The 26,470-nt window shown below is 47.3% G+C and overlaps 1 protein-coding gene across 4 annotated transcripts in view; it reads left to right on the forward strand.

Annotated features, from left to right (window-relative positions):
* Positions 1 to 26,470, forward strand: part of FHOD3 (formin homology 2 domain containing 3) — a 297,727-nt gene that overhangs the window by 129,418 nt on the left and 141,839 nt on the right. For all 4 annotated transcript variants that reach the window (XM_029054069.1, XM_029054068.1, XM_029054071.1 and 1 more), the window contains exons 4-5: positions 7,146 to 7,213; positions 25,526 to 25,631. In XM_029054069.1, the coding sequence (XP_028909902.1) occupies positions 7,146 to 7,213; positions 25,526 to 25,631 (174 nt within the window). The remainder of the gene's footprint in view (positions 1 to 7,145; positions 7,214 to 25,525; positions 25,632 to 26,470) is intronic.

The raw sequence follows: 26,470 nt of genomic DNA on the forward strand, positions 1-26,470 counted from the left end.
TTTTTTTCCTGTTCCCTCAAGTCTCTTCCCAAGGGGTCATTCAGCCTCCTTCTGATATTTTAGTAAACATTTGGGAAGCACCAGATCACAACATTGTCAACAAGCGACTCTCTCTGTAAAGTCTCTCGAATGATCACTTTGATTCCGGCTGGGGTTTTCACAGGGCTTCTCAGGGTAGCTGAGGGGTTGGGGAAATGAACAGGGGTGGGAGAAAACTGGAAACCTTTAAGACGAGGGAGACTCTGGAGTGAAACTGGTTCTAAACCAGTCACTTTGTTTGACCAGAGCTATCCCCCAGTCGTCGCTTTGATATCTGTCAGTCAACTGTATTTATTGAGTGTGTACTGTGTGCAGAGCGCTGTACTGAGCGCTTAGGGAGAATACAATATAACAATAACAGACACATTTCCCTCCCACAACGAGCTTACAGTCTAGAGGGAGGGAGTGCTTAATAAATACCGCCACCGTTGGATTAGTAGTTTGTTTTACCTTGTGCAGACTCTTGTCAAAAATGGATATTTACTCTAAACACCCCCCCCCCTTTAAAAAAAAGTCCATTCAATCATATTTATTGAGCACATACTGTGTGCAGAGTGCTGTACTCTCTTGGTAGAGTACACTACAACAGTAAATGGACGCATTCCCTGCCAAATGCTTTTTTGTCCCATCTCAGTAGGTGTTCATTCTGTTAAGCAATCTAAACAGGAGAGAAAAATAATCAATCAGTCGTATCTATTGAGCGCTTACTGTGTACAGAGGACTGTACTAAGCACTTGGAAAGTGCAGTTCAGCAACAGAAAGAGACGATCCCTGCCCAAGAAAGGGCTCACAGTCTAGAAGGTGAGGGGCACAGACTTCAAAGCAAGTCAACAGGCATCAACTAAGGCAATATATTTGGAAGGAGAAGATACTTTCAAAAGCCACTCTCCCTCAGTCCTCTAGAGAAATCCTTTTAGACACCTCCTTTATCCTCCGACCCTCCCTCTTCCCCACTGTCAGCCCCCCGCCCCCCCAAAAAAATCTGCTGCTTCTGGATGTTGGACCTGACTTTAAAGAATAAATGTCTTCTTCCATCCCTTACTCTCACAGCAAGTCTTGGAACTGGAGCCCAAACTTCCTGGAATTTTTTTTTTTATTTTTGTGTAAAAAAAAAAAAACCCAAACCTGGCTTTTATTAAATTAAAAAAAAAAAATGCTTTATTCTTTTCATCTTGCAGCCAGAGTTTGGGGAGAGGGGCATGAACGGGAAATGGCGGAGGTCAGACAGCCTCCAGCAGATGAGGTGCAGACAGTCACTCCAGCCAGATATTTATTCACTTTAGAAAACTTGCCATCTTGTGGCTAATTATTCAAAGGTCGATGCTTTGTATCAGCATCACAGGGGTTGACTCAGTTTGTGGAAGAGACAGAGGAAGTGATTCAATTTCTGCAGCTGGCAATCGGTCCAGAATCCTTTAAAAATAAAATTTAAAAGGTAAAATTTTCTTCCTAGGACACTTAGCCAGGAAATCCATCTTATCTTTAATTTTAACACTGATTATTTCCAAATTTAGAAATGAGCCACCTCCTCTCCTGAACCAGCATCTGGGAGAAGTGGATCTTCGTTTAAAAGTGGAGAATAATTCCAGTGTTTTTCCTTGGGCACAGCGGTATTTTTAAATAGAGAAACGGAATCAGAGAGTCGTAAGTCTGGGATTTCCATAGGTCTGTGAGTCCAGACCCTGACACGCCTACTTATTCCCTCCTCCATGGAGCTTTTCTTAAAGGTCCGGACAAGAGAAGTCAACAGAAGGGGGAAAGTTGGAGTATTAGCACTTAGTATAATGCTCTGCACGCAGTAAGCGCTCAATAAATGCAATTAAATGAATTAAGAGGAGTCAGGGCGGTCTAAAGGTCGATCTCTGTGGTAACTGGGCACGATCTGGTCCCTGAATATGTATGGTTAGTTTGCAGGCGATATCAATATTATTTGAAACTCAAAAAATATGCCTCAAACTCAGCCACTCTTCTACATTAAATCTCTTTCCTCACCTCGAAGAGGAGACACTGCTTCATATGAATATTCACTAGCAGAACACTAAGCATTTTGCATTTCTTTTCCTTTTTCCGTTCCCTAGATTTACATTCTCTGATGGTTTCTGGTTGGGTTCCGGGCCTGACGACAGGTCATATAAAATGGAGGCCAACCCCATTTCCTTATTTTAACGGATTCAAGAGAGGATGCCAGCCTGTCCGGAATAGTCCATCATTCATTGTCATATTTGCGGAGCCCTTACGGTGTGCAAAGCACTTCAGTTGATCATATATTTAAAGTGGGTAGAGGGGCAGTTGTTAGCTCGGCCTTATAAAGACAGTAATAATTGTGATGTTTGTCCACTGGATTGTAAGCTTTTTGAGAACAGGGATTATGTCCTTGGGAAGCCACATGGCCTAGTGGAAAGAGCACAGGCCTGGGAGACAGATGACCTGGATTCTAATCCTAGCTCTGGCTCTTGGCTGGTGTGTGACCTCGGGCAATTAATAATAATAATAATAATAATTACGATATTTGCTAAGCGCTTACTATATGCCAAGCACTGTGCAGGTCGCCTAACTTCTCTCTGCCCGTTTCCTCAGCTGTAAAATGGGGATTCAATGCCTGTTCTCCCTCCCATTTAGACTGTGAGCCTCATATGATCCAACCGGATCATCTTGTGTCTACGCCAGCCCTCAGTACAGTGCTTGCCACATAGTAAGCATTTAACGAGCATCATCATTGTACTCTCCCAAGCGCTTAGCACACAGTAATCTCTCAGTAAATACCGTTGACTGATTAAGAACTTACAGTGGACCAAGCACTGTGCTCAAGCATGGGATAAATACAATGGGATCAGGGCCAGTCCCCGTCCCACGTGGAGCTCGCAGTCTAATGGGGAGGGAGAACAGGTATTTGTTCAGCCTCCATTTTACAGATGAGAAAAGTGAGGCCCAGAGAATTCAAGTGACTTGCCCCAGGTCACATGGCGGCCTTTCCTCACCCCTTCGCCGCTCCCTCAATGATCTCTCACTTTTAGCTTCCAAGAATGAAACTCAGGGGTCTTCAAAGGCTGAAACTGTAGTTTCAGTGTGTGACCTGTCACCGAAAATCTCCATGCTGACAAAACCCTTTCGAGCCATTAAGACATCACTCATTCAATCGTACTTATTGAGCGCTGACTCTGTGCAGAACATGTACTAAGCGCTTGGGAGAGTACAACGTAACGGAGTGGGTAGACACGTTCCATGCCCAAAGTGAGCGCGTAGCCTTACGAGAACATTTGTGCCCGTTTTCTGGAATATTGTTTCCCTATTACTTCACCCAAGGTTGTGATCATTAGAGTGCTGTTCTCATTTGGCTCACACATGGCATTTGTTAAAATGTTGATATGTACTTTTTATCAAAATTTCCAGGGCTAGAAGAGATGGTGCCTTTCCCAATTAAAATGAGTCTTCTCTGTTGGACGTGGAGTCTACTCCCAACGGTGCCAGCAATTTGTAGGAAGGAAAATATTCTATAATATAACAAACGCCAGATGGTGGCATTTCTGGTATAGAAATAATCTGGGGCTTTATAGTGCATGAAAATCAACAAATCGCATTTTCGAACATATTACCTTTTTCAAGCCTTCCCGACAAGACACCACCTTTTCATCCAGCCAAGAGATCTGTTCTTACATGCCGGGAGATTTTTAAGCTGAGGCAATTAGAGATCATATTTAATTTAAGGGAAATTCCTTCCCAAAGTGTTTACCCAGCAGTCCTCCTTCAGAGAGCCGGAAGCGGCTGTGGTTCTGAAATAGAAGTCTGCTCTGGGTGGTTGTCGTCTGGGCCAGCGCAGGGTAATAATAATAGTAATTATGGTATTTGTTGAACTCGTCTCTATGGATCAATCAGTCAACAGGCCGAAAGCCCATAGTGGGCAGGGCACATCGCTACCAACTCCGTTGTATTGTAATAATAATAATAATAATAATAATGAGGGTATTGGTTAAGCCCGTGGCTCAGTGGAAAGAGTCCGGGCTTGGAAATCAGAGGTCGTGGATTCTAATCCCGACTCCGTCACTTGTCAGCTGGGTGACTTGGGGCAAATCACTTCACTTCTCTGGGCCTCGGTGACCTCATCTGTCAAATGGAGATGAAGACTGTGAGCCTCACGTGGGACAACCTGATTACCCTCTATCTACCCCAGCGCTTAGAACAGTGCTTGGCATATAGTAAGAGCTTAACAAATACCAACATTATTATTATTATTATTATGTGCCAGGCACTGTACTAAGCGCTGGGGTTGATACAAGCAAATCGGGTTGGACCCAGTCCCCGTCCCACGTGGGGCTCACATTCACAATCCCCACTTTCCAGATGAGGTCACTGAGGCCCAGAGAAGTGAAGTGACTTGCCCAAGGTCACACAGCAGACAAGTGGCCAAGCCGGGATTAGAACCCATGATCTTCTGACTCCCAGGCCCGGGCTCTATACACTACGCCGTGCTGCTTCTCATACTGTCCCAAGAGCTTAGTAAAGTGCTCTACACACAGTAAGCGCTCAGTAAATGCGCTGCGTCGGTCAAATCGGTGGGGTTTTTTCCCCCTCTTATTCTTTTGGGTAGAACAAGAAGAATGGTCTCTGAATCTAGGCTAGAATGTCCCAATAGATCTTCTTATATTATGCCATTTGTTAAACACTATATGTCAGAGTACATGCTAAGTACTACGGTAGATACAAGAGGGACAGGTTGGGCCCAGGCCACAGAAGAATCACAGTCTAAGCGGCAGCAGATCAGGAAAGTGTGGCAGAGGGTGGTTAAGTGACTGGGATAAGATCACGTGGCATGCCAACTCTGGGGACTAAAACCTGCCTCTCCTCACCCCTAACCCTATTTGTGACAACTCCTAGCCCTCTTTTTTTTTTGTTGTTATGGTATTTGTTAAACGCTTACTATGGGCCAGAAGCTGTACTAAGCGCTGGGGCAGATAGACGCTTAGTACAGTGCTCTGCACACGGTAAGCACTCAATAAATACGACTGAATGAATGGATACAAAATAATCAGTTTGGACACAGTCCTTGTAGTAATAATAATAATGATGATGATGGTATTTGTTAAGCACTTATTATGTGCCAAACACTGTTCTAAGTGCTGGGGAGATAGAAGGTAATGAGACTGTCCCACGTGGAGCTCACAGTCTTAATCCCCATTTTAGAGATGAGGGAACTGAGGCACAGAGAAGTTAAGTGACTTGCCCACAGTCACACAGCTGACAAGTGGCGGAGCAGGAAATAGAACCCATGACCTCTGACTCCCAAGGGCTCACGCTCTTAATCCCCATTTTAATAATAATAATAATAATAATGTTGGTATTTGTTAAGTGCTTGCTAGGTGCCGAGCACTGTTCTAAGCGCTGGGGGAGATACAGGGTAATCAGATTGTCCCACGTGGGGCTCACACACTTTTAATCCCCATTTGACAGATGAGGGAACTGAGGCACAGAGAAGTTAAGTGACTCGCCCACAGTCACCCAGCTGACAAGTGGCAGAGCCGGGAGTCGAACTCATGACCTCTGACTCGGAAGCCCAGGCTCTTTCCACTGAGCCACGCTGCTTTTTACAGCTGAGGTCACTGAGGCACAGAGAAGTGAAGTGATTCGCCCAAGGTCCCACAGCGGACAAGTGGCAGAGGCGCGATTAGAGCCTGCCAGGCCCGTGCTCTGTCCACTAGGCCGTGCTGATTCTTTTGATTTCCCTCCTACCCTCTTCGAGGGCCATAGTTCTCTTGACTGTTGACCATTACATTGTCACTGTCCACTAGTGGAGTCCAAACAAGCAGGATCGAGGGGATTGGGGATCACCTGGGCAAACGATTTCGACTTTTAACCACCCCTTTAAATTCTGAGTTCTGATGAAGTCAACAGTCACCCAACTTAAAGAACCTGCGAGAAGCCATTTCCTAGTCTTTGGTGCAGTTTCAGGCATCCTGCTAGTGCCCAAATAATTTTAGCAAAGACATTCAGCAACACACATTAGGCTAATCGAGCAGCTACCCACGAGACCCTCTTCGTTCCTGTCTGAGGAGGAACTGAGTGAGTCCCAGTTAGGGCCCAGAAGGGATGAGATGCATGGTTGTCGAGGGAAGGTTTCCCGGTCGAGAAACGGTGTGGCCTAGTTGGGAAGAGCACGGGCCTGGGAGTGAGCGGTTCTAATCCTGGCTTGTCTGCTGGGTGACCTTGGTCAAGTCACTGAGCTTCTCTGCCCCCCCAGTTTCCTCATCTATAAAATGGAGATTAAATACTTTGACAGTGAGTCCCGTGCGAAACAAGGGTGTGTACAGTCAGCATATACTGCATCTACCCCGCTGCTCAGTATAGTGCTTGGCACATAATAAGCACTTAATATGTTACTATCAATATTAATTCCCCTGCCTAATTTGATTTTGATATGATTTTGTTGAGGGAGCAAACGAAGAACAGCTCCTCAAGGCCCGTTTAACTTTGGAAAGTTCTCTGAGGCTCGCTGATATGAGGAACCTGTACGCTGTTTATGACTAAAATAATTCCCCTCCCTCGCTCCATTTCTTTAGGCCTTAGTTTCCAGCTTAATCAGTGGTATTTATTAGTGCCTACTGGGCGCCGAGCACTGTATGAAGCATTGAGAGATCATTCATTCATTCATTAGTATTTAGTGAGCACTTACTGTGTGCAGAGCGCTGTACTAAGCGCTTGGAATGTACTGTTGGCAACAGAGACAATCCCTGCCCAACAACGGGCTCAGTGGAGCGGAATCGAGAGACACATTCCCTGCCCACAACGAGCTCACGGTCAAGAGGGGGAGACCGACGTATAAATGAATAAATTATAGATATGTACGTAAGTGCTGTGGGGTTGAGGGAGGGTGAATCGAAGGTGAAAGTCCAAGTGAAAGGGTGATGCGGAAGGGAGTGGGAGAAGAGCAAATGAGGGCTTAGCTGCGGAAGACCTTTTGGAAGAGATGTGCTTTTAATAAGGCTTTGACAACTTGCTTTTCTTACTGTCAGGAGAAGGAGGAAGTCTGACTTTCATATAGTTACCTCACTCATAGGTCTTTGTTTCCTCGCTACCTAGATGGCCAATGTGATTTATTCTATTTTTTGTTTCAGAAAAGTTGTACAATTCCAGTGGACGAGAGCTCAGACGGGCCCTGTTTTCCTTGAAGCAGATATTTCAGGTAAACGACTCCTCCCCTGCTTTTGCTCTTCGGTCCCGCTCATGCGGGGCAGGAAAAATAGAACAAATTGCAGTCTCTTCTCTAAAAGGAAAGATTTCTGGAATGTGCTTTAGAAACACATGGTGATGAGGTAAGAATAGTTATTCTGCAGAACGTGTTTTCAGTTCCTTGTATTTTTTTTTTTTTTTTTTAGATGATTGGACATTTACCAGCGTTAAATTTCTGAAATGAACCGATAGCTCATTTGTAGGAAGTGTTTTTCTATAAAAGGAAAACCGAACTAAACTTGGAAATAATGGTGGTGGTGGCGGTTTTGGCACATCTCCCTTAGGATGGTCTCAAAGAACAACGATCCCGCTGGTTCCTTGGTACAAGTGAGTGATAGACTCAGCAGAGGTTGCCGAGAAGAATCACTAGGATGTCTTCTTTATGGGCACAGGCTCGAACCCTCTAGTCACGGTGGTATTTAAGTGTTTCCTGTGAGCATTACTACATGCTAAGTGCTGGAGTAGATGCGGGATAACGAGGTTGGGCCGGGGCTCTTTTCCGCCCGGAGGAAGAACAGATATTTGATCCCCCTTTTCCGGTGAGGAAACTGAAGCACAGAGAAGTGAAATGACTTGTCCAAAGTCACACGGCAGTAGAGCGGGACTGGGTGAGAACATGTGGGTGACTTGGCACAGCGTGTCGCCCCTGATGGAGAAAAACTCATCAAGGGTATGGCCTTCTGGTGGCCGTGGGGATAGCCACAAAGGCGGCTCGGCGAGTAACCACTCACCTGTGATCTGCTCATTAGAGTAGGGAGAGAGCCCGGTCCTGAGCATCAGAAAGTCATGGGTTCGAATCCCGGACCTTCCACTTGTCTGCTGTGTGACCTTGGACAAGCCACTTTACTACTCTGGGCTTCAGTTACCTCCTCTGTCAAATGGAGTTTCATAATAATGTTGGTATTTAAGTGCTTACTATGTGCAGAGCACTGTTCGAAGTGCTGGGGGAGATACCGGGCAATCAGGTTGTCCCACGTGAGGCTCACGGTCTTCATCCCCATTTGACAGATGAGGTCGCTGAGGCACAGAGAAGTGAAGTGACTTGCCCACAGTCACACAGCTGACAAGTGGTAGAGCAGGGATTCGAACCCATGACCTCTGACTCCCGGGCTCTTTCCACTGAGCCATGTGAGCCCCACGTGAGACAGGGACTGTGTCCAACCTGAGTTGCTTGTATCCACCCTAGCGCTTAGTACGATGCCTGGCATGTAGTAAGCGCTTAACAAATACCATAATAATAATAATAACGAAAGGAGATAGACCTCCATATAAATACAGAAATGTATGTCGGTACTGTGGGTGGGATGAATCTCAGGTGTTTAAAAGGTATTCATTCATTCATTCAATAGTATTTATTGAGCGCTTACTATGTGCAGAGCACTGTACTAAGCGCTTGGGATGAACAAGTCGGCAACAGATAGAGACAGTCCCTGCCGTTTGACGGGCTTACAGTCTAATCGGGGGAGACGGACAGACAAGAACAATGGCACTAAACAGCGTCAAGGGGAAGAACATCTCGTAAAAACAATGGCAACTAAATAGAATCAAGGCGATGTACAATTCATTAACAAAATAAATAGGGTAACGAAAATATATACAGTCGAGCGGACGGGTACAGTGCTGTGGGGATGGGAAGGGAGAGGTGGAGGAGCAGAGGGAAAAGGGGAAAATGAGGCTTTAGCTGCGGAGAGGTAAAGGGGGGATGGCAGAGGGAGTAGAGGGGGAAGAGGAGCTCAGTCTGGGAAGGCCTCTTGGAGGAGGTGATTTTTAAGTAAGGTTTTGAAGAGGGAAAGAGAATCAGTTTGGCGGAGGTGAGGAGGGAGGGCGTTCCGGGACCGCGGGAGGACGTGACCCAGGGGTCGACGGCGGGATGGGCGAGACCGAGGGACGGCGAGGAGGTGGGCGGCGGAGGAGCGGAGCGTGCGGGGTGGGCGGTAGAAAGAGAGAAGGGAGGAGAGGTAGGAAGGGGCAAGGTGACGGAGAGCCTCGAAGCCTAGAGTGAGGAGTTTTTGTTTGGAGCGGAGGTCGATAGGCAACCACTGGAGTTGTTTAAGAAGGGGAGTGACATGCCCAGATCGTTTCTGCAGGAAGATGAGCCGGGCAGCGGAGTGAAGAATAGACCGGAGCGGGGCGAGAGAGGAGGAAGGGAGGTCAGAGAGAAGGCTGACACAGTAGTCTAGCCGGGATATAACGAGAGCCCGTAATAGTAAGGTAGCCGTTTGGGTGGAGAGGAAAGGGCGGATCTTGGCGATATTGTAGAGGTGAAACCGGCAGGTCTCGGTAACGGATAGGATGTGTGGGGTGAACGAGAGGGACGAGTCAAGGATGACACCGAGATCGCGGGCCTGTGGGACGGGAAGGATGGTCGTGCCATCCACGGTGATGGAGAAGTCTGGGAGCGGACCGGGCTTGGGAGGGAAGATGAGGAGCTCAGTCTTGCTCATGTTGAGTTTTAGGTGGCGGGCAGACATCCAGGTGGAGACGTCCCGGAGGCAGGAGGAGATGCGAGCCCGAAGGGAGGGGGAGAGGACAGGGGCGGAGATGTAGATCTGCGTGTCATCTGCGTAGAGATGGTAGTCAAAGCCGTGAGAGCGGATGAGTTCACCGAGGGAGTGAGTGTAAATGGAGAACAGAAGAGGGCCGAGAACTGACCCTTGAGGAACTCCAACAGTTAAAGGATGGGAGGGGGAGGAGGCTCCAGCGTAGGAGACCGAGAATGATCGGCCAGAGAGGTAAGAGGAGAACCAGGAGAGGACAGAGTCCGTGAAGCCAAGGTGAGATAAGGTACGGAGGAGGAGGGGATGGTCGACAGTGTCAAAGGCAGCAGAGAGGTCAAGGAGGATCAGAATGGAGTAGGAGCCATTGGATTTGGCAAGAAGGAGGTCATGGGTGACCTTAGAGAGAGCAGTCTCGGTAGAGTGGAGGGGACGGAAGCCAGATTGGAGGGGGTCTAGGAGAGAATGGGAGTTAAGGAATTCTAGGCATCGATTGTAGACGACTCGTTCTAAGATTTTGGAAAGGAAGGGTAGTAGGGAGATAGGACGATAACTGGAGGGGGAAGTGGGGTCAAGAGCGGGTTTTTTTAGGATGGGGGAGACGTGGGCGTGTTTGAAGGCAGAGGGGAAGGAGCCCTTGGAGATTGAGTGGTTAAAAATAGAAGTTAAGGAAGGGAGGAGGGCAGGGGCGATGGTTTTAAGAAGGTGAGAGGGAATGGGGTCCGAGGCGCAGGTGGAGGGGGTGGCACTTGCGAGGAGGGAGGAGATCTCCTCTGAGGATACTGCAGGGAAGGATGGGAAAGTAGGGGAGGGGGTTGTTGGGGGGGAGGGGAGAGGCGGAGGGGTGACTTTGGGGAGCTCAGACCTGATCGTGTTGATTTTCGTGAGGAAATAGGTGGCCAGATCATTAGGGGTGAGAGATGGGGGAGGGGGAGGAACAGGGGGCCTAAGGAGAGAGTTAAAGGTCCGGAACAATCGGCGGGGGTGACGGGCATGGGTGTCGATGAGGGAGGAGAAGAAGGTACAGATCCAACTGCACTGGTGATGCAGAAGGGAGAAGGGTGAGGGGAAATGACCTCTTGAAATGAAATGAAATGAAAGGCCACTTGGAAGAGATGTGGGTTTTTTTATGGTATTTGTTGAGCGCTTACTGTGTGTCAGACACTGTTCTAATCACTGGGGTAGGTACCCGTTAATTAGATCGGACCCGGTCCCTGCCCCACGTGGATCTCACAGTCTGTGTAGGAGAGAGAACGGGTGTCTTATCCCCAGTTTACGGCTGGGTAAGCTGAGGCACGGAGAAGCGAAATGACTTGCCCAAGGTCACACAGCAAGCATCTGGCAGAGCCGGGTTAGTGGGGCTTTGAAGGCGGTAAGAGTGGTGGTCCGTTGTAGCCTCTCCGATCTCTGGGATGCACAGCGCTGCTCGGCGGTCACGTTTCTAAAGAATAAACTGCCCGCCTACTCTGTCCGTTTCCAAGTGGGGTCGACCTCCCGATTCTCTACCGCCGCGTTTGTGGGTGAAGTGAAATGGTTCCAATCCAGTTTTGTTTCCCTGAGTAATTTACTAAACTCCAGACAACGCAGACAGAATTTTGAAATGAACGCGTATTATTCGCACACACGTTTCCCCTGGAGCAGTTCCAAAACACTACTTAACATCATCGGGGATATAATCGTGTCTGCTGCGGATTAGAGTACAAGTACAGTTAGATGGTAATTACTTCTTTTGTCTCGTGCAACTTACTAGGCCTGAAATAGTTTGCATGATTTTCATGATATTTAAGAAACGGCAAAGAGGTGCGATTGTGCGATTATTCATAATAATCACAATTATGGTATTAAGCTCTCACTGTGCGCCAAGCACTGTTCTAAGCAGTGGGGGAGATACATGGTTGTTGGGACCCAGTCGCTGTCCTGCATGGGGCTCACATTCTAGGTAAAAAATAAATTGTGGTATTTAAGTGCTTACTATGTGCAAAGCACTGTTCTAAGCGCTGGGGGATACAAGCTGATCAGGTTGTCCCACGTGGAGCTCACAGTTTTTTTTTAATCCCCGTTTGACAGGTGAGGTGACTGAGGCACAGAGAAGTGAAGTGACTTGCCCGAGGTCACACAGCTGACTAGCGTAGGAGGGAGTAGGATTTAATCCCCATTTTACAGCTGAGGAAAATGAGGCAGGGCGAAGTGAAGTGACTCGTCCAAGGTCACACAGCCGACAAGGGGGGAATCAGGATTAGAGCCCAGGTCCTCTGACTCCGAGCCCTGTGCTCTCTCCACTAGGCCATATCGCTTCGGTGTTTCAGGGATGTTCTGGAGTCAACAGCTGTAAAGGACCCTACTTGGCACCTGGCCAGCCTGGGTTTTTGAACCCGTCATCATCAGTGGTATTTATTGAGCACCTACCGTGCGCAGAGCACTGTCTACCGACTCTGTTGTGTACTTGCCTTGCCCACGAGGGAGCTTCCGGTCTAGAGGGATCACCCCACCCGCAAGACCTAGAACAGTTATGGATGTAGATAGAGCAGTCCAAAAGAAGATCTAAAGGGAAGAAACACTGATTTTTTAACCACGACCGATGTGGACTAAAAGAGGGAAAATGACCGTAATTTTGAAGCAACAACAAACGGCTTTCAGGGCTGACAAAGTATTTTATAGCCTCGGTACGGGGAAAACATGTCGGTATAAGCAGTCCTTTGATCTAACTTTCTGCGAAGATGAAAAGAAAGTTATCATCTTCAACCTAAATTCTTCAGCCTGTGATCCTTTTACCTAGTTGGATCAACTATGAAAAAGCTGCTTCTAGCTACAAGGTTCTGGGAAGATTAAGATATAAGGAACATCAGAGAGCTGCATATTAGTAATGCTTTTTAATATTTCCAAGCAGCGCTCTCTAGTAGTGCAAAATGTGTTTTCTTTTGTACTTATGGACATCTAAAGAAGTTCCAGAGAAGTACCGGAATATTTCATAACATCATCCTTTAATAACAGTTTCTGCAGAAATCATTTAATTTGGCACGAAAACATGCATTTGTGGATTTATTTCCTTGAAGGGCTCAAAGGTATCGGGTAGCCGGTTGATCTGTTTCCCTTGAAAACCAATGTTGTGAACGGAAGAGTTTTGGAGCAGATTTTTCTAGTAGAAATACCCCCCTTTTTTTAAAACCCAAGTGTGGGTGGAGGGGTGGAGATCTCCAAGCGCTCGATGGGGTGGAGTTACGGTGAACACGAACCATGTTTCGGAGACGTGGATTGATTGCTCCATCTTCACGCCTTCTCAGCCGATGTTGACCGAACTGATTGGCGGACGGGAGTTTGGATGTGGTTTGTCCATCGATTCTGACTTCCGAAAGGCCCCAGTGACCACGGGAGGATCAGTTCTGGAGACCCGCCACCACAATGATAATGATCTGGTATCTGGCATAGTTTTAATGATATTTAAATGGTACTTAATGGTATTTGTTGAGCACTTACTATGTGTTACGCATGGTTCTCAGCGCTGAGGTAAATAACAAGAGAAGCAACCTGGCCTAGTGGAAAGAGCTAGGTTAATAATAGTATTGATGATGGTATTTGTTTAAGCCCTTGCTATGAACGCTTACTATGTGCCGAGCACTGTACTAAGCGCTTGGAATGTACAAAGCGGTAACAGATAGAGACGGTCCCTGCCCTCTGACGGGCTTACGGTCTAATCGGGGGAGACGGACGGACGAGAGCGGTAGCAATCAATAGAATCGAGGCAGTGATCTTTCCACTAGGCCACGCTGCTTCTCATGTCACGTGTCACCTAGCTCCCAGGTCCAGGCCACAGAAGGGGACAGAAGCCCACCTCCCCACTCTGTGTCAGCCCCCCTTGACCCCATGAATCCACCCCACCCCAGTTTCTCCGCCTCCTGCCGGGGGAATCAAGCCAGTCTTTCCCACCGTGTAGGCAGAACCCGTCTTGGGAAAATGGATGGGAACGTGTTCGGAGCTCGTAAGAAGTGATGTGGTGCATAAAGCCAGGAAGGATTATTACCTTCTCCACCTCCACGTGTTTGACAAATCAGAATGAGTTAAGGGCCTGCTCTTCCCTGGGGGCAGTCAATAAAACTTGTCAAGTGCCCAGAGCTCGCAAATGTGCTGTCTTACTGCCTTTGCTCCCCAAATCCAGAGTAATGTTTCCCGCTCTGAGGCCGCTACATCACACGCAACCTTCCGCCAACTGGCCCTGGCAGACAAACCGCTGAGAGCAAGTCATTCCTGAATTTTCTTTTCCCAAGCGTATTTACTCTAGTCCTTCTCCAGTGCAGTGGTCCTGTGACCTTCAGAACCGCGATAGAGGGTGGGATTTATCCTCTTTTTGGTGAGTTAAGACTTCCTTGTGTCTGGTACTGTTGAAAGATGGGGTATTCTGCATTTCAGATGCCTTTCATATTTTCTTCCGGGCCCCACGGTGTTTGTTACAACGTGTGTTGGAGGTCACCGGGCCCGAGATGGAGTCAGATCTCACTTCCTCTCATTATTATTGTATTTGCTAAGCCTTTACTATGTGCCAAGCCCCCGTCTAAGCATTGGGGTAGATACAAGTAATTCAGATTGGACACAATCCTTGTCCCACTTGGTCTCTTAATCCCTATTTTAGAGGTTGAGGTAGCTGAGGCCCAGCAAAGTGAAGTGGCTTCCCCAAGGTCACACAGCAGACAGGCCTGGGAGTCAGAGGACCTGGGTTCCAATCACAGCTCCGCCGTTTGCCTGCTGTGTGACCTTGGGCAAGTCACTTAAATTCTCTGGGCTTCAGTTACCTCGTCTGTACTGTACCGAGCACTGAGGTAGATGCAGGATAATCAGGGTGGACACCTTCCCTGTTTCACACAGGATTCCCAGTCGAAGTCAGCTCGGCGTGGCTCGGTGGAAAGAGCCCGGGCTTGGGAGTCAGAGGTCGTGGGTTCGAATCCCGGCTCTGCCATTTGTCAGCTGTGTGACTGGGGGCAGGTCACTTAACTTCTCTGTGCCTCAGTTACCTCATCTGTAAAATGGGGGATGAAGACCGTGAGCCTCACGTGGGACAACCTGATGACCCTGTATTTATCCCAGCGCTTAGAACTGTGCTCTGCACATAGTAAGCGCTTAACAAATACCAACATTATTATTATTATAGGATGACTACTGAATTTTAAAGATTTCCAGTACAACCTCAGCAAGTTTCCAGTGATCCATTTAAAAATGTAACAAACAAGCTCAGGTTTGAAAGCACAAATGAAAAATTGGGGATTGCCAGAGTTTTGTAGACTAAAGTAATAGTCTCTCTACTTTTCTGAAATCTGTAATGATAGGGCATTTGTAATAGAAATTATAGGAGAAATAGAAGGAGTGGTAGCGATGGTGAAAACGATGAGAACTTACTTTCCGTTTTTCTCTGCTCTGGTTGCGATCCCGGCAAATTTATCGAGAGAACAGGATAGCCTGGTCCAGTCGTTAGATCGAGAAATATCTTTCATCTCGGAAGAAGTTATTGGCACCCAAGAGTTAGGTCCTTCTAAAAATAAAGGGGAAGCCACTGAAGCTGAATGGTGGTGGGTTCCTAATAATGAGGATGATAATAGTGATTGTTATCGTCTTAGCACTTACAGCGTGCCGAGCACTAGGTGCTGGGTGGGGTGGGGAGAGCTATGAGATAATAGGATGGGACACAGCCCATTTCCCAGATGAGGAAACTGAGCCACAGAGAGGCTGCGTGACTCGCCTAAAGCGACCCATCAGGCAAGTGTGGCTCAGTGGAAAGAGCCCGGGCTTGGGAGTCAAAGTTCACGGGTTCGAATCCCGGCTCTGCCACTTGTCAGCTGTGTGATTGTGGGCAAGTCACTTCACTTCTCTGTGCCTCAGTTACCTCATCTGGAAAATGGGGGCGAAGACTGTGAGCCTAACGTGGGACAACCTGATTCCCCTGCATCTACCCCAGCGCTTAGAACAGTGCTCTGCACATAATAAGCGCTTAAGAAATACATTATTGTTAAGTGGCAGAGGCCAGAGTAGACCATCTCCTGAAGCCCTATCTCGGCTCTTTTCCCTAGGCCCCACTGCCTCCCTAACAAAACCAAAAGAAATACTTCTTCACCCAGTGGGTGATAACGCATATGGAATTAGTTTCCATAGGAAGTCGGGCAGACGGAAATTAATCATCAGAATGTTCAAAAGGGGTTGGGATGAATTCATGGAGAAGAGGTCCATAATGGATTGCTCGAGACAAAGCTAGCGATGGAGCCGGGAAATATTAGGGGTGACAGGATGGGCGTCAAAGAGGGCAGCGCCCAAGCGTCTTCACATATCCCATCGCCACTGGCAGAGACACAGTCCTGGGCCGGTGGGGTCGTTAGTCCCCCAGTAATGACATTTCTTCTTTTCTTATGTACTGAAAGTATCACCGTCCGAGCACATCACTGCGGTGAGTCAACCGGAGAGCTCGCGACTCAGCAAGGGCTGAAATGTTTCTTTTTCAAGGTCTCCAGAGCAGTCCCGATGCCAGCGAGTGACACAATCTGGCATTAAAAGGCCAAATCGGTGCTGGCCGAGTCGCGGATATTCGAAAAGCAAACGAAGCGATCCGCTGTCTGTGCATTTCCGCGGAGGAATGGGCACCAAACCTTGCTGAAAAGGAAAGCTTCGGCTTCAGGGCCATTAGTGGCCGAAATCCTTTTGCCGATGACGCACAAGTCGCGTTTTGCGAGTGATCTTTCTCCCTGAGCCAAGGGGCGATCCCCGAAGGAGCCGAATCGTGGTGGCCGGCACTGCCGGCCTTCCCCTTTGGGAGACATTTGCTCACATCAACTGAAGGTTGAAGCTTCTGCTCTTTGTTTAAGTGGTGTTTAAGTGCTTTCAATGTGCCAGACCCTGTTCTGAGCACCTTGCCCTCTCCCACCTCACCTCTCTTCTTCGCTTTCCTACTACAGCCCAGCCCACACACTTTGCTCCTGATGCTAATGATAATGATAATTATAATGGTATTTTTAAGAGCTTTCTCTGGGCCGAACACTGTTCTAAGTGCTGGGTTGGATATAAGTTAATCAGGTTGGACACAGTCCCTGTACCACATGGGGCTCACGGGCTAAATCCCCATTTTGCAGATGAGGTAACTGAGGACCGGAGAAGTTAAGTGATTGGCCCAAGGTCACGCAGCAGACAAGTGGCAGAGCTAGGATTAGAACCCAGGTGCCTCTGATTCCCAGGTCTGTGTTCTTTCCGCTAGGCCACGCTGCTTCTCTGAGGGACCGCCTTCGAAACGTGGTTTTGCATCCTCCCTTTGGAAAGCAACCGGAAGCTTCTTTCCCGTATCGCTCAGATTAGACGGCACTGCTTCTCTAAGCGCTTACTGTGTGTGAGGCACTGTGCTAAGCGCTGGGGTAGGTACAAGCAGCGTACCTGGGAACCAGCATATCTGGGAAGCAGCAGCGTGGCTCAGTGGAGAGCTCACGGGCTTGGGCGTCAAAGGTCATGGGTTCGAACCCCGGCTCTGCCACTTGTCAGCTGTGTGACTGTGGGTAAGTCCCTTCACTTCCCTGTGCCTCAGTTCCCTCATCTGTAAAATGGGGACGAAGACTGTGAGCCTCGCGTGGGACAATCTGATCACCCTGTCTCCCCCAGCGCTTAGAACAGTGCTCTGCACATAGTAAGCGCTTAACAAATACCAGCATTATTATTACAAGCTAATCAGGTTGGACACAGTCCAGGTCCCATGTGAGGCCACAGTCTTAATCCCCATTTTTTCCGATGAGGTAACTGAGGCTCAGAGAAGTGAAGTGAGTCGCCCAAGGCCACATGACCAAAAAGTGGCGGAGCCAGGATTGGAACCCAGGTCCTCTGACTCTCAAGCCTGTGTTCTCTCCCCTGGGCCACGCTGCTGCCCTGAGAGGACTGGCCTCGACGTGCGGTTTTGCAGGCTCCCTTTGGAAAGCAGCGGGGAGCTTCCTCCCAGTATCACTCAGACGCGTGGGAGACAGTGCTCGCCTGCCTGGTGTGTTGTGTTTAGGGCCAGTGTCAAGCGCATAACCGCAGCTGGTGGCTTTCTGATTCCTGGGCTAAACCACTTCATGACATTCCCATTAATTCCATGGAGAATGAAATTGATACCTCCCAGAATTGGGCCTGGTTTACTCGACTATATTTTTTCAGGCCTATCCTTCTAATGCTAATCGATGCACGTTGGGAATCGGGGACAAATTCAGCCTTTTAACCTATTCCCTTCTCTCACTTGGGGAAAACCAGAGAGCGTGCGCTCTGATTAAGCCCTAGAAGCATAGGCGTACTGGACAGAGCGCGGGTCTGGGAGTCGGAAGGTCATGGGTTCTAATCCCAGCTCTGCACTTGTCTGCCGTTTGGCCTGGGACGAGTCTCTTCACTTCTTGGTGCCTCAGGGACCACCTCGTCTGTAAAATGGGGATCGAGCTAGGGACTGTATCCAGCCCGGTTTGTTTTTTCCCACCCCAGCGCTAAATACGGTGGCTGGCATATAGTAAGTGCTTAACAAATACCGCATTTTAAAAGTGATCATTATTGCGTGCCACTATACGTGGCTCATTGTACTTTTCATTATCTGGCAGTAAGGGGACTGTTCGGTGGCCTTCGGTGAGACACGGCGGTGGCTACAACAGGCGAAGCAGAATGTCATGTATCTTCCCTACAGAAAGGGGGAATCTTGAGAAGAGAAGGGTTTTTGGAAAGAGCAATCACTAAATGATATTTCCCAAGCGCTTACTATTTGCAAAGCACTATACTAAGGGCTCGGTGGGGAGAGTTGGTGGACACGTTCCCCGCCCACAACAAGCACAAGGTTGGGAACTGGCCTGCTGTCGTGAACTTGGACAGATCTTTTAACGTCTCTGGGCCTCAATTTTCTCATCTGTTAAGTGGGGATATGAGAGATTGTGACCCCATGTGGGACAAGGACCGGGTCTGAGCTGATAACCTTGCTTCTATCCCAGCATTTAGCACATAGTAAGTCCCGTAGCGATCTTTATTGTTGGCGTCGTTACCCCATTGATGCCAGATTGGGGAATCTATATTTGACTGGAGGCAATAAAACTCGGTCGTATGCTTGTAAAAGTTCTCCCTAGATGGGAACGCAACCAAATGTTCATTTTTAACATATGGTAGTGGAAAAGGAGAAAACATTACTTTTTACACATATAAAGTCATTTGCTCCTAAAAATCCATGATACCTACCCATTTCCCTTTCTTCCAAACCATGATTATTTTGAGTATCTAAATCAAACCCAGATGCCTCTCGGGGCACTGTACCTCCCTTTTTTCCACGTATTAGAGGTTTCCCAATGTTTCTTTGGATTCTAGAGGCAAGTCCACAGATATTTCCCAGTCCCTGACACATTTCCTCTTCCAGACATAGACCAAAAGTTCCATGCATGGGATCTCTGCTGAAGAGTCAATCAATAAACCAGTGAGGAGGGTTTACTGAACAGCTACTCTGTGCAGAACATGTTCTGGGCAACGATGGAATTTAAATGCTTTCTATGTTCCAGGTGCTGTACTAAGTGCTGGGGTAGATACAAAATAATCAGATTAGACAGCATCTATGTCCCACCCGAGACTCACAGTATTAATCCCCATTTTGTAGATGAGGGAACCGAGGCCCCGAGAGGCGAAGTGACCTGCCCGAGATCACACAGCACACAAGAGGCCGAGATGGGGTTAGAATCCGGTTTCTTCTGACTGCCAGGCCCAGGCTTTTTCCCCCTAGGCCACGCTGCTTCCCTGTTGGGAGGAGGAAGAATCACAGTGGGAATTAGGGTCCCTGCTCTTAAGAAGCTTACAGTCTGCTGGTGGAGACAGGCGAGGGTAGGAGGAAAAACGTAGATTCAGCTGGTAATAGCAAAAGTAAGGAAAGACGGATATGAAAGTGAAGAATGGAGTTTAAAGAATGGATACGTGCAATTCCCGCTAGGGGAAACTGTGAGGATCACTTGACCTGAAGTGGTGAAAAATGGCAGATGAAGGCCTCCTCCTCATCAGGGGTTTTTAATGGAGCACTTACCGGGTGGAGAGCACTGTACTAAGCGCTTGGGAAAGCACAGTATAAGAGAGGTGGTGGACGCGTTTCTGCCCACAATGAGCTTACAGTCTAGAGGCTGGAAGTAGCATGGTCTAGTGGATAGAGCCCGGGCCTTGGAGTCAGAAGGCCCTGGGTTCTAATCCCGGCTCCGCCACCTGTCTCCTATGTGACCTTGGGCAAGTCACTTAACTTCTCTGTGCCTCGTCTGCAATATGGGGATTAATAATAATGTTGGTATTTGTTAAGCGCTTACTACATGCAGAGCACCGTTCTAAGCGCTGGGGTAGACACAGGGGAATGAGGATGTCGCCCGTGAGGCTCACACTCTTCATCCCCATTTTACAGATGAGTGAAGTGACTTGCCCACAGTCACCCAGCTGACAAGGGGCTGCCCCAGGTGGGACAAGGCCTATGTCCAACCCGATTAGCTTGCATCTACCCTGGCGCTTATTTCAGTGCCTGGCACGTAGTGAGCCCTTACCAGATAGCATTTATAAAAAGGGGAAAGGAAGGGGATTTTCAGGAGGGCTTTGAGATTGGAAGTGACTGTCATCGAACACATTTGACGGGAGATAGATTCCAAGCTGTGGGATGAAGCCTGCCTGAGCCAGAGGGAAAAGTGAGAGAGTCAAGAAGGAAGCCCAGTGAGAAGGTTAGCTTGGGAAGAGCGCAAGCTGGGGTATAGTGGGTGAAGACAAATGAGATGTAAGGAGAGAGCCAGTGGGGCCAGTATTCATTCAGTCGTATTTATTGAGCGCTTACTATGTGCAGAGCACTGTACTAAGTGCTTGGGATGTACAAATCGGTAACAGATGGAGACAGTCCCTTTGACGGGCGTACAGTCTAATCGGGGGAAAGGGACGGACAAAAACAATAGCAATAAATTGTGTTAATCAGTCAATCATTTATAGAGCACTTACTGTGTTCAGAGTACTGTACTAAACACTTGGGTGAATACAGTATATAGCGTATCGCTGGGGTTTTTTAATCTCTAAAAAAAAGTTTTCAATGATATCATTTAGGGTGCCTCATTTTCATTCTGGACATAATTAGAGTCACAGTACCATCTCATTCAGGAAAAAAACAAAACCCAAAAAGCATTAGAAACAGACTTAGGAAAACCTACTCTGTTTAAACATATGTATTGTTTCGCTCCTGTGTGTTATCAGTGGCTACCAGGGTTATGACCTTTTAATTAATCAGCGAATCAGTGACATTTACTGAGTGCAGAACACGGTACGGAGCGCTTGGGAAAGTACAGTACATACCCAGTCCCTGCCCCAAGGACCTTGCGCAAGGAGTATGGGCTGCAAACGCTTTGTACAGTGCTCTGCACACAGCAAGTGCTAATAAATACGATTGAATGATTGATTACAGGGGGAGTCAGGCATTAAAAGAGATTAGCGGTAGGAGAAATAGTAGAGGAATAGAAAATAATCGATCCCTCCCTTTCCGGATAAGGAAACTGTGGAACAAACAGGTAATTCTGATAATCAAGACCTCAGTAGCCTTCCGATACCTTTGACCCTCTCCTTCATGACCTCTGATTGTTTCCGACCACAGGGTCAAAGGACGCAGCGTGGCCTAGTGGAAAGAGCATGGGCTGGGATTCAGAGCAACTGGGTTCTAATTCCAGCTGCGCCGCTTACCGGCAGTGTGACCCCGGGCAAGTCATTTCTCTGTGCCTCAGTTCCCTCATCTGTAAGATGGGGATTCAGTGCCTGCTCTCCTTCCTACTTACTCTATGAGCCCCATGTGGGACCTGCTTATCCTGCCTCTACCTCACAGCTTAGCACAGTGCATGGCATCTAGAAAGCACTTTAACAAATGCTGCAGTTATTATTCTGTTATCTTTAATAACTACCTGCTGACCTGCTATATTTTTGATTCCTCCACTGTGACCTTCAAGGGCCTGATGACATTCCCCTGCCCCCCATTGATTGAAGCATCTCTGGCCCACCCTGACTCCCTGATTCTTATTCCCTTTCTGCCAGTCTCGGAGTCGGCTCATCTCTCTGGTCAACGCCCGGCTGCGAAATTGCGGGGCGAGTGCTTAGTGCAGTGCTCTGCACATAGTAAGCGCTCAATAAATACTATTGAATGAATTGAATGAGTGAACGATGAGCCCTGGAAATGGGTTTAATCATTAGCTGAGAAATTCTTCCTGAAAACCTTCCATGAAGTTCCAGCCCGTGAGTGCCTGGTGCTCTCAACTCCAAATCTGCATAGGGGAGACCCTGTTGCTAAATTTACTACGTTCTTTAATAAATACTGTTGGAGGAGGAATCCCTCTCAAGGGTCACAGGCGTTCTCGTCCCCCCCCCCCCCCCCCCCGATCATTTTTTTTCATGTTTTTGTAAAAGTACAATGAATTTACAGTATTTGGTGGCAAGTACAACATAGTGGAGAAACGACAATGAAAAGCACCTTGGCGTAGTGGATAGAGTACGGGCCTGGGAGTCAGAGGGTCATGGGTTCTAATCCTGGCCCTGCTACTTTGCGTGACCCTGGGCCAGTCACTTAATAATAATAATAATGATGATGGTATTTGTTAAGCACTTACTATGTGCCAAGCACTGGTGTAGATACAGGGTAATCAGGTTGTCCCACTTGGGACTCACAGTTTTAATCCCCATTTTACAGATGAGATAACTAAGGCCCAGAGAAGTTAAGCAGCTTGCCGAAGGTCGCACAGCAGACAAGTGGCGGAGCCGATATTAGAACCCATGTCCTCTGACTCCCAAGCCTGGGCTGTTCCCACTAAGCCACGCTGCTTCCTTCTCTGGGCTTCATTTACCTCACCTGTGAAATGGAGACTGAGACTGTGAGCCCTGTGCATGAAAGGGACCGTGTCCAACTCGATTTGCTTGTATCCACCCCAGCGCTTAGTACAGTGCCTGGCATATAGGAAGCACTTAAATGCCATAATAATAATAATTACTATTGTTATTATTCAAAGCGGGAACAAAATCGGGGAGGGTTCGGGGGGGGGGGGGGCTAGGCAGGACCTAATCCATTTCTCCACAGAGTATTAAGTATGAAATGTGGAAAGGGAAATTTTCCAGTCAGATCTTTTACATTCCAGAGTAATTTCTGTTAGTTCCTGTAGTTTAGTGTGGTCTGTCATTCTCCTCCAGTGGATTGATGTGAAATTTTGCAGGATTACCACGAATTGGGGAACACAAAAATGATGTGGTATTTTAAAATTATCCCGCTTTATTGAATCTGGATTTATGGAGGAATTAATATTAGAAAACATATCCTTTAGAAAACTTCTCACACAGTCTGCATATCCATTAACCTAATATCTCAGAGATGATGTAAAGGTCTATACATGGCTTACTGGGTAAAGAAAACATGTAGTTTTACATTGCCTGTGAATATTTAACTCAAGTCACTTCAAGTATTATAATGGCTATGGGTATTTTGGGGTTCTTTTAGCCTGTGTATGTTCAAGAGTTTTGAGAGAGGTTTATTTTAGAATTATCTGTAAAATGGGGATTCAGTATTTGTTCTCCCTCACCCTTAGCCTGACTGTGGGTCAGGGACTGTGTCTGATCTAAGTGTACTGTATTTATCCTAGTGCTTGGCACCATAGTCATTTTTGTTATGGAGACCGCACCAAAGAGTAGCACTAGTGGGCTGAGAGGAGCATAAATTCACGAAGGGATGTCTCCCTCCTATTTGTTGGTAGCTCGTTTAACAGAATAAGGTTGAGATGGGTCACTGGGATGTGTAAGGGGATGAAGAAGTTGCCTGTATGGATTAACGAGAATCTTCATTTTGGGAAAGGCCAAGATGGAGAAGAGACATGACTAAAATCATGAAAAGGGTATTGAGGCTGAATGGGTTAATCAAAACCCACTAAGTCTCACCCTATTAGGACAAAAGGTCACACGTCGAAGATTGAAAACGGACACTTCAAAGCAAAAAAATGGCAGGTTTTTTTCCCTCACAGGTGGCGGTGAGCATGTAAGATGTGTTTCTGCCACCTGAAAACCCCAGCAGTTTCAAAGGCAGTTAGGATAAATTCCCCCACGAGGCTCGTGACGAGTTATGCTGGAGTAAGTTCGGGATCAATCAGGGGTATTTATTGAGTGCTTCCTGTGTGCAGAGCACTGCACTAAGCACTTGGGAGAGGACAGCGCAACAGAATTAGCGGACATATTTCTCTGCCCATGAAGACCTTACAATCTAGAGGGAGAATGTCGAGAGCAACAGTAGAGAAGCTGGATAGTGCATGACTCAAAAGCATGGGCAGGGATGAGAAAGAAGGTAAATTGACAATTGGTTCCTTCAAGTTTTTCATTGCCAACGTCAAGGATGAGAATGCTGCATGGCCAAGAATATTGGTCCCACCCGATATTGCTTATGGTCTTACGCTTTTAATTGGCCCATCGTCAGTAAACAGTTTTCTAAATAGAGCTCACAGCCTTAGAAGAGCCCGGGATATTAGGGGATTACACTGCAATAAAGTAATTATGTCCTCAGAGGTTTACCTAAATCTTAGGAAACGTGGGAGAGGGAGACAGATAGCTACAGTACTGGTCAGGGTTTGAAAAAGAAAGCATCTCTTTGAAAAAACTTTTCACAGTCAGCATATCAATCAGCCTAACCTTTCTTAGATGGTTAAAGGCCCGTAAAAGGCTTCTTGGCACAAGGAGACTGGTTAAATTCCCTAAGAACATTTAGGAAAATCCACATGAAATGACCCTAAAAATAATGAAGGGTAGCTAAGCCTAGAAAGGAGATGTATTTGAGTTTATTCTGGAAAGCAGTGTTCAATCCCAGAACCTCGAGAAGGAATAAGACTTAATGATAATGAGCACTCGGTATAGTGCTCTGCACACAGAACACTCAGTAAATGCCGTTGGTTGATTTGATTGATTGTTGCTGTCGGGGCTTAATTTTAACTTGTTTAAATTGTGTTTGCATGATATTCTTCTGTTACACTTGTTGTATTCACTCACTATCATTCCCCTGTCCCCAGTCGACTGAAACCCCCGCCTCCCAATTCTTATTCCCTTTCTACCAGACTCCTGGTCAGCTCATCTCTCCTGTCAATGCCTGCCTGGTTGCATAATTACAGGTAGCTCATGGTTCTGAGCCACTGGTATTTCCCACCTGGAAATGGGCCACCTTATGTCCGTATCCATACTTTAGTTATTTATATTAACGTCTGTGTCCCCCTTTGAACCGAAAGCTCGTTGTGGGCAAGGAATGTGTCTTCCAACTCTATTATATGGTATTCTCCCAAGCACTTAGTACTGTACTCTGTGCACAGTAAGTGATCAATAAATAGCATTGATTGATTTATTGAGCCCTTGCTGCACGAGTAGCAGCGTGGCATAGTGGGCCTGGGTGTCAGGAGGTCATGGGTTCTAATCCCAGCTCAGCCACTTGTCTGCTGTGTGGCCTTGGGCAATTCGCTTCAGTTCCCTCATCTGTAAAATGGGGATTGAGATTGTGAACCTCACGTGGGACAGGGACTGTGTCCATCCCGATTTGCTTGTATCCACCCAGCGCTTAGTACAGTGCCTGGGGCATAGTCAGCACTTAACAAATACCACAATTATTATCATTATTAGGGCCTGGGGAAGAGTTCAATACAAGAGTTTGTAGACACGCTCCGTGCTCTGGGCCAGGTATTTGTCCATATTGTGAGTGCTTATTCAATGTTAATAATGGTAACAATAGCCATAATATCCTTTCTCTCCTTCCCTGCCAGGACGACAAGGATTTGGTGCATGAATTTGTTGTGGCCGAGGGGCTGACCTGTTTGATAAAGGTGGGAGCTGAGGCGGACCAGAATTACCAAAACTACATCCTGAGAGGTGGGTGCCTGGGTGTGCCAGAAAGGGCCCCCTGGAGAATTACATCAGAAACTCATCAGAATTATTGTTATTATTATTAGAATATATTCAGGGGAGAGAGAGTTTTTAAAATGTTGATATTATTAATAACAATAATAATTATGGTATTTGTTAAGCGCTTACTCTGTCCCAGGTTACTGTACTAAGCACCGGGATAGATACAAGGTTGGATACAGTCCCTGTCCCATATGGGGTTCACGGTCATAAACCCCATTTTACAGGTGAGGTTACTGAGGCGAAGAGAAGTTAATTGAGTCGCTCAAGATCACACAGCAGATAAGCGGTGAAGCCGGGATTAGAACTGAGCTCCTTCTGAATCACGGGCCTGTGCTCTGTCCACTAGGACACAGTGCTTTGTTAAACCCTTACTGTGTGTCAGGCACTGTTCTAAGTGCTGGGGAAGACAGAAGCTAATCAGGTCTACAATCCCTGTCCCACACAAGGCTCACAATCCAAGCAGGAGGGAGCCCAGGTATTGAATTCCCAATTTTGGCAGATAACTGAGGCACCGAAAAGTGAAGTGACTTGCCCAAGGTCACCCAGCCGGCATGTGGTGGTGCTGGGATAGGAGTACAGGTCTTCCGACTCCCGGGCCCGTGCTCTTCTCGCCAGACTGCGCTGCTTTCAGAGTCTTCATTCGTAGCTAAAATAGTGGTTTTACTCTTTGTAGAAGGGAGAAACTGCCATCTTTCCCCAAGAAAATTGTAATGAGCAAGTCCTAGGCCAACCGGTGAGTGCCTAGCTTGTTGTGGGTGGGGAATGTCTGGTATATTACTATATTGCACTAGTAATAATAACTG

The sequence above is a fragment of the Ornithorhynchus anatinus genome, chromosome X3 (assembly GCF_004115215.2).
Source record: "Ornithorhynchus anatinus isolate Pmale09 chromosome X3, mOrnAna1.pri.v4, whole genome shotgun sequence".
NCBI classification, from domain to species: domain Eukaryota; kingdom Metazoa; phylum Chordata; class Mammalia; order Monotremata; family Ornithorhynchidae; genus Ornithorhynchus; species Ornithorhynchus anatinus.